The sequence below is a fragment of the Apodemus sylvaticus genome, chromosome 16, assembly GCF_947179515.1.
Source record: "Apodemus sylvaticus chromosome 16, mApoSyl1.1, whole genome shotgun sequence".
Classification (NCBI taxonomy): domain Eukaryota; kingdom Metazoa; phylum Chordata; class Mammalia; order Rodentia; family Muridae; genus Apodemus; species Apodemus sylvaticus.
In genome coordinates this window covers 21944830-21953904 of record NC_067487.1, presented here as the reverse complement: position 1 = coordinate 21953904, position 9075 = coordinate 21944830, and the positions used below count along the sequence as shown (strand labels likewise).

General features: G+C 34.4%; 1 protein-coding gene across 2 annotated transcripts in view; it reads left to right on the top strand.

The window, feature by feature from the left end:
* Nucleotides 1-308: 308 nt before the first annotated feature.
* Cdh12 (cadherin 12) overlaps nt 309-9075 on the top strand; it is a 332749-nt gene continuing 323982 nt past the window's right edge. For both annotated transcript variants that reach the window (XM_052159683.1, XM_052159682.1), the window contains exon 1: nt 309-539. In XM_052159683.1, coding sequence (XP_052015643.1) covers nt 309-539 — 231 coding nt within the window. The remainder of the gene's footprint in view (nt 540-9075) is intronic.

Sequence of the window (9075 nt, the reverse complement as noted above, 5' to 3'; positions counted from 1 at the left end):
AACCATTCACCAAGTAATTAATTTAGAACTCTTTTCTTCTGTTTTTATAAGAATTAGAGATGTAATAAGTTTCTATGAAAGTTGCTCTAAGGTTTCATAAATTTAATGTGTGCTTGTTTATCTATTTTATAGGTCTCCTTAGATGGAATGTCATAGATCAGAAGCTTCCAAATCATCAATGTGTGGATTATTGTCACTGCACTGAAACAGAAAGCTCAGTGGTCACAGACACCTCAACCCTGGATCCCACGACTCTACATTAAATACTGGAGTATTTATTACTCTTTTGTAGGAGAAAGCCTTTGCCAATGCTTACAAGGAACTCTTTATACCTGCTTCTCTGGATCCTGTTTGATGGAGGTCTCCTAACACCACTTCAGCCACAGCCCCAACAAACTTTAACCACAGAGCCAAAAGAAAATGTTATCCACCTTTCGGGTAGACCATCCCATTTCCAACGAGTTAAACGTGGCTGGGTATGGAATCAGTTTTTTGTGCTGGAAGAGTACATGGGCTCCGAACCTCAATACGTGGGAAAGGTAATGCCATGTTTCTTTTGACAACGACTTGATAGGAAGGGGGAGTAAAGATTGTGTATTGTTTATGGATATATTGCACAGGAGTTGAACAAAGCAGTGACTAGACCACTGTAATTGAAATCCAACAGACTTGGTTTCGATTCCTGATGGCCTGGGTAAGCTTTGCACTATCCTGTTTCCTCTCTTTGCTTCTATTTTCAAATTCTCCCATTATTTTGATAAAAAAGAGTTTATATTTCCAGTTTGGAGAACAAGAATTTAAAATGCTTAAATTACATTAAACATATAGGTAGAATAGATTATTGTTCACAGACTCTCAGTAGTTTCTGTCCATTTCCAGGTTCAAGGGCAAATCTCCAAGCATAAATACTATAATTGGTGTTCCTTCAGAATCCTCCTATGACCCTAATGCTTGCCCTTTAAAATGTGACAAACTATATATCATTTATTTTTAGTATGTTTGTAGTGTCTTATGCTTCAGCAATAGTTTTGTAAGCTTTATTTATCTATTATATGTATGTATGTATGTATGTATGTATGTATGTATGTATGTATTATATGTGTCTGAACCTCTGTCTGAACATAAGTACCAAAGAATGTTTGTAGCAATCAGAGAACACTTTGACTGAGTCTACTGCCTCTGCACGATGTAGGTTCCAGGATCAAACACAGCTCACCCTGCTTGGCAGCATTCTTGTTACACCCTCTTTCTTGTTTGTACAGTACTTCTTTTTATTGACTTACATTTTTTTTTTTTTGGTCTAGGAACAATTTTACTAGAGTTTAAAAGAAAAACACCCTAAGGCAGACAAGCAGTAAACCTCATCCATTCTGTAGTTGCCTAGAAGAGTAGAAGAGAAAAGAAAAATAATAAAGATAAAGAAAACAAAGCAGCACAACAAAGTGACTTGCTTTCTGAGTTGGTGACACAGAGCTCTTCCACATAGCAGCAAATGGTCACATGCATTTAGTGAAGAGTGTGGCAGTCTGAAGTACCAGAGGAAGGCTTGTTATGTTCTGAATAGAACTGGCAAGAAGAGACAGGAAATGGAAATAAATAAATAAATACATAATTTTTTTTTACATGAAACGGAAATATATATGTGTGTGTGTGTGTGTGTGTGTGTGTGTGTGTGTGTGTGTGCATGTATGTAAAACCTTTTCACCTTCTGACAAAAGTGGGAAAACTCAGTCAAATTTCACACATCCTTAGATCTAATTTTGGGGATGGCATTAGGGGACCGAATTAGCCTACCTATCTCCTTAGCATGTCATGTGTTGAACATAACTTTCTTCCTACAGAAGTTTCGTCTTCCTGAGGGGTAGTTCATAGTTTCATTTTTAGAGATTTTTCAGCAAAATTGAATATTAGGTCTTTACCCCTGTTGAGATAGTCAGTCTCTTGGCCACCACAGTTTCCTTTAATGAAACTTGATTGATCTCCAAAATCCCTGCTTAAGAAGAAATAACTCTAAAATTCTTTATGACTGTGGGGAGTTCATACAAAATATTTTTACCACAAAAGTCTAGAAACTGTATGTATTTCCCTTTATTTTTATTTGTTACAATTTTACCCATTTCAGAATATATGGTAAGTATGTTTTTCTAAAAACATGCAGAAAAGAGAAAACAAAACAAAGAAAAACTTTCCATTAACTGTGATTGTTTGAATTGGAATTGTTTATTCAAAAAGCTGTTAACTTGATTTTAATTTTAATTAAACTATAATTATATTGCTTTCTTTCCCAACTCTGCATGCTTTCCCTCCGTTCTCAATTTTGTGTGTTCTTTCTCTTTGGTCATTTACACACAAACACAAATAAACATACATGTATATAAATGCATAAATATATGACTATACCATGCTTATCGAAAGGCATTAACTTAGGTTAACATAAAATTAGAAATAAGAAAAGCAACAGAGCAATTCAGAACTAAGTATAGAAATCATAATAGTTGATCATTATTTATGCTAAGCATTATGAAAACCTAGAAGCTGAGTAGACCATAGTAGATAGATGAATCAGGAAGTAGAACACTGAAGACCAAAGAGTCCAATTCAGAACAAGTTACTGTCACTGCTTACATTAGCAATAACAACAACATTCTCTCATATACTTCTGAGGAAATAACTCTCAAATGCATTATCCTGAATATAGTACATAAAGTGTCTGCTTCACTGATCCCTCAAAATCATATAAGCCTAACAATTATATATATATATAATGGGTAAGAGAATTCCATGTGGTTTATATATTTACTTATTCATTTAATAAGATTAGAAATCAAGGGTAATGACCGAAGAGTATGTCTTTCCAATTCTACTCCACAGATGTCAACTATAGCTCTGTGTATATTTTGTGGCATTGACTGATGTTCTCATTATATTCTTTGATTTTGACTGAGTCAGATATATAGCCTTTAATTATGAGAACTTTAGGTGATACAATAAATATTTTTAGACAAATTTTGTTATCCTTGTACAGGCTTATTTCCCCTTCCAATGACTATGAATGAAATGGATCTAGGGATTTAGTTTTTGAAAATTTCATTAATATTTTTGAACTTTATCTTTGGAAGTTTTATGACAGTATGAATTAATTGTAGACTGAGGAATAAATTATTTATAGATAGGATTTAAAAGGAGTAGGTTTAATATCTAATCTGTTGCACCTAAATATTACTGAGTAATGGCTATTAATATAGCTAAGTGAGGATATTTTCTATTGGGAGGTGACCTCATATTGGTAATAGGTATACATGGTTCTCATACCAACATGCTTTTCCAATGTAATGAAACAATAGTTGCCAAGATTTCTTTTTCATAAGAAAACTAGTTGTAGTTTAACTCTATGGAGATGCTTCTGTATTTGGGAATAGAACTATGAGAACATAGAGACTAATTCAAGGCATTGTATACATCTGTGTAAACAGACATAAATTTATTCATTCTCATTCTAAAAACAGCTTTGAGATTGCTTATAAAAAGATCAATTAGTTTTAAAAAATATAGAGTTGGGGACTAAGAAAAATAGAAAGCTGAGAAATTCCAACAGAGAGGTCAGTGAATGGTATCCATGAGCCTCAAATTTGAGATTCTGTTTCTCTTTAGAAAAACATAAATGAAAAATATAATCATCAGACATCTTCTTTTAGAAATCACTTATTTGGAGAGGTAATGAGTTTAATTTATCAATACCCAAAAATGGCCTCATGCAATCTAGGCAAGTAAGAAGCTGGCAACATTTCGATGCCATTAAAACAATGATAATTTTAGATTTTAATGTTGGAAGATTGTAAGGTTGGCACCTATTCAAGGACAATCATATAATGGCACTGCTTGTGATGAATTTTAGTGTATGTCTATTTGAAGAAAATGGAGAAATATCAATGAAAATGAAGGTCCTTTCCTCAAAATAAGGTTTTGATTTAGCAAAATACTCAGGATGAATCTAAGACCACTTTTTGTAATATAATATATAATTTAACTGAACATACACTCAAGTTTTATCAATTAAAGCGCAAGGAAAAAAGAAAGGGAAGTAATAAAAATCAAAAAATATGAACATATGCACATTAACCTGTAATTACTTTGATTTGCACGAGTAACTGCATGTCTATAAAACTGTTTTGACAGAGCCTTGGCGTATGCTTCTAGAAAATATTCCTCATTTATTCTTCAAGAAATTACTGACTTGTTATTTTAGCAACTGGATGGACTACAACTAACAGTATTTCTTCAAATTTTATTTTTTAAAAGAAATATACAAAATTAAATCACATGTAGACTATGCTTTTATATCCATCACCTTTTACTAAAAAATGTTGATGTAGAATGCATTATCACTTGAGACATTATTAAGCCAAGTGAGAATAAATGGAAATTTGAAGGTTCCCAGGTTGCAATTATAATAGGTAAATTTATTAAATGCTTCCTTTGGGCACTGTTTTAATTGCCTTACATAGATAAACTTGCATAACCTTCAAAATGGAATTATGAAGATTTTTATTAGTATCTGCATTTTAAACATAAGAGAACCAAGGCTTTAAAACTCAAGTGACATTAACAGTCAGTAAATTACAAAACTTATGTATTAAATCAAATAATCAAGTTTCATTGCAGTAGAAAATATTTTTTCTCAAGTGCTAAAGTTTTAATATTTTCAGTCTTAGTACAATGAACAGGTTTTTTGAGATTGTTTTGATAATGGAAATTGTGAGATTAGATACAGAACAATCAGGAATTCACAAAAGGTTTCACAGATGTGAAAGAAGCTGAGATGAGTCTTGAGAATTTATTTATTTATTTTCCAAGGGTGGATATGATACACTTTTGCAAGACCTGAATGTTCAAAGACCACACTGATCCTAGGAAACCATATTTTAGTGCTCCCAGAATATAAACCTAATTTTTTAAAGTATGAAGTCACAGAGCATAGCAATGTTCAATTTTTGTACATAAGTTAGGATTATTGTGCTCAAAAGGATCATACTTGGGGGAACAGCATAGATAAAATATCATTTAAACTTATGACTTAACAAAGTCATACATGTACCTAATATGACATAGATGTCATATATATATATATATATATATATATATATATATATATATTTATATATATATATATAGACAAATATATTAGCGTTTGCCCAAGATCACTATGTAAATTACTTGGGTAAAATATACACTTTCCTATAATGGACAACAAAGGCTGATAAGGATGTAGAGAAAAGTGTATCCTTCTTCACCAATTTTTTACAGGATATTTTATGTATTTACATTTCAAATGTTATCTTCTATCCCAATCCCCCACCCTAGAAATTGCCTATCCTGCCCCCCCCCAATGCCTCCTGCATCTATGAGGGTATATCCACACCTAACGACCCACTCCTGCCTCCCACCCTTACATTACCCTACACTAGAGCATCTAGTCTTCATGTTACCAAGGACCTCTTCTCCCATTGATGCCCAACAAGGCAATCCTCTGCTACATATAGAGCTGGAGCCATGGGTCCCTCCATGTTTTCTCCTTGGTTGCTGGTTTAGTCCCTGGGAACTCTGGTTGGTTGATATTGTTGTTTTTTCTATGGGGTTGCAAACCCCTTCAGCTCCCTCAGTTCTTTCTCTAAGGTCCTCTAAGGGGACCCTGTGATCAGGTCAAGGGTTGGCTGCTATTAAAACAATGAATTCGTGAAATTCTTAGGCAAATGGATGGAACTAGAAAATACTATCCTAAGTGTAACTTAGTCATAAAAGAACACAGTTGGTATGCACTCACTGATTAGTGGATATCAACCCAAAAGCTTGGAATACCCAAAATACTATTCACAGATATCTTGAAGCTCATGAAGAAGGAAGATCAAAGTGTGGGTGCTTCAGTCTTTCTTAGAAGAGGTAACAAAATACTCATGGGAGTAATATGGAAACTAAGTATGGAGCATAGACTGAACGAAAGGCTATCCAGAGACTGCCCTAACTGGGTATCCATCACATATACAGTTACCAAATGTAGATACTATTGTGGATGCCAAGAAGTGCAGCCTGATATAGCTATCTCCTGAGAGGCTCTACCAGAGCCTGACATATACAGAGGCAGATGCTTTCAGACTTCTTCACTAGTTTGATGATATTGCAAACTGGTATTCCTTGTAGATGACACTGAGAATAACTCCTTAAAAGGTAAAAGTAATGCTACCTTATTACACAGTTATAATACTCCTTCACATGTGTCCCAAAAACTCAGTGTCCTACTGCAGAGATACTTGTGCAGCCCTGCTTATTTCTACTTTATTCATAATAGGTGAGACATAGAATCAACCTTCAACTCATGAATAGGTAGTGAAAATATGGTATGTATTCACAATGGAATCATATTAAGAGTAATATAAATTAAGTTTATACAAAGACCTCAAAACTGTTTAATAGAGTGAGTTAAACCAGACTCAGACAGAAACACTAACATTGCATGTTCTTTCTTAGTTATGCTCGATAGGTCTAAATATTTATATGGTAGTGTATATAATCTGGAGTAACCACAGAACATGGGCAGCTAAAAATGAACTATGTTGGGATAGGGGCAGAAGATCTCTAGATGGGGGACTAGTAGGTCACATGTACTATGAATGGGAGAAAGGGCAAAAAAAAAAAACAAAAAAAACAGGAGATGGGGTATTAAAAGCAGAGCGAGGATAATACAAAGGAATATGGAGAGAAAAATCACTCTAAAGTTTTTTGAGAAAAAGCAATAGGGAAACATCATCTCATGTTTATTAAAGTAGTTATATTGCATATAAAATTATATGTGCATATTTATATAAACTGATTTTCAATAGAATTGTGAAACATGGGGTCCAGTGCTCTTTCCAAGAACAAAATCCCCAGAGATAAACATAAGAAAACTCCCTTGGAGTTGTTCATCAGCAGAATAAAAGAGACTCCAAAAATAATGTAGGCTATTGCCACTGTTATTACTGCCTCTCCTCGCTTGAAGCTGGGACCATACTGCCTATACCAACACTCGACAGACACTGCTCTTGAAGGAGTTGAGCAGAACCTAATCTGGAATTGTCCTCTCTGAAAATCAGTTCTTGGAGTTTAACAAGATGCTATGAAATTTTTCCAAGGGAGGAAAGCATTCAATAATTCTACCAAGATATAAAGCCTTTGGGCCACAGCAATGACCAGATTATCCAATAATATCTCCAATAATATTGGACAAGATATTTCCCATAGTGCTATCAAGGCACTTTCATCTGAGGGATTACCAACCTCAGTCTTTTAGGGCTAAAGCACTTTCCAATAGAAGGGAATTAATGTCTGCTTCTTTAAACATAGAAAACTGATTACGTATTGCTTGAAATGTCACGGACTTTAAAGAATAGCCTTCTACTGTAATTTTCCTAAATGAGTATAATTTCTAACTACATTCTATTATCCAAATTCTAAACTTGTATCTTATACCTAAAGAAAAGTGCAGCCTTTACCTCTCTTTAAAGAAGTTTCATTTTGCAGGAGGTGGATAGTATTAAAGAAACTCATAACTAATAATTTTTCAGAGAAAAATGTCTATGTTTTGTTCAAACCCAATGGATTCATCTGTAAGGCAATCTGTCCAACCAAGGCTTAGGGAGCATAACAAATCTAAGGGCAGAAAGATCATAAGAGTGGAGAAGCAGAAACTCTTCTTTCAGATAGCATGTTTTACATTTCTGGGGTCTTTATATATTACATCTCTCAACAATGTTGTCTAAGCCAAAACCCATGAATGTACACCAGTTGGTATGTAAACATTGATTGGAGAAATTTCATAAAGTCCCATCCTTGAATGAAGAGCTAAAGCATTTTGCTGATCATAATGCAATACTGAGTGCACTTTACAGTTTTCCTGATCAAAAAACCATAATTTTCTTTAGTGGAACAGTTGTTGATCATACAGACACACACACACACATGCACTCGCATAGCCACACACACATATACACAGACACACACACATGCACACACACACACACACACACACACACATATCTATATACACACAGGCATGCATGGTAATTACATTCTATGCCATTCTTTTGGTCAGACAATATCATAAGAATCAGTATTATTTTAGCTGAGATATCTCATTGTTCTCCAGTGCCACTAGAGATTTCAGTTATGAGAAGTCTTTGACCATTTGCCACATTTATATCATATCCTATTAACACGTAAATTATTAAAAATATAGAATATATGCTACATTTTCATTTCAATGTCCAATCAGCAAAACATCCATTTATGAGGTATCATATTGCCTAATGAAAATATGATCAAAATACCTGTGAACTTTATTATCATATAGAACTTGGAAATTAATACACACAAAAGAGAGGATAGTAGGTTCACCCAGTCAGCCTTGAAATCCAGAAGCAAACTGTTAATTTAGTTATTTTCCCACAGTACTAAAACATGCATTTTCTATATAAATAGCTTATGCCAGGTACCAGGGGATATGCTAATTGTTCTAGCAATGAAATCACATCTGGTACAGTTGCTACAATTGGAGTCACCACCTGGTTAAGTTTATGATAATCCATTGTCATTATCCAAAACCCATCTGTCTTCTCCACAGGCCAAACAGGAAAGTTGAATGGGAATCTGATCACCAGCCTCATGTCTTTCAAGTCCTTGTTGATAGCATTAATCATTGTAAGCCCTGTAGGAATTCAGCCATACTAATGGTCTGCACTTGACCTTTCTCACTGTAGTAGCACTTGCTCTAAGAATCAGGCAAGCCATTTAGAGATTCCATCATCCTGCAAGGCTATTTATTTCAATGGTAAATTTTAGATTGGAGAAATGACTAGATTATGAAGGGGTAGGAACAATAGGCACCGCTGTGGAATAGACAAGTTAAGCTCCATTTATCGCCCAAGCTTCATGAGCTTTGCTGTGTTCCTTGGAGAACAGAGTAGCAATTTGGCTCTTTTATAATTAGTGTACCTTCATAGCCATTTTCAGTCACCCAAATGGCGGATGACTTTTTGTTGTTGG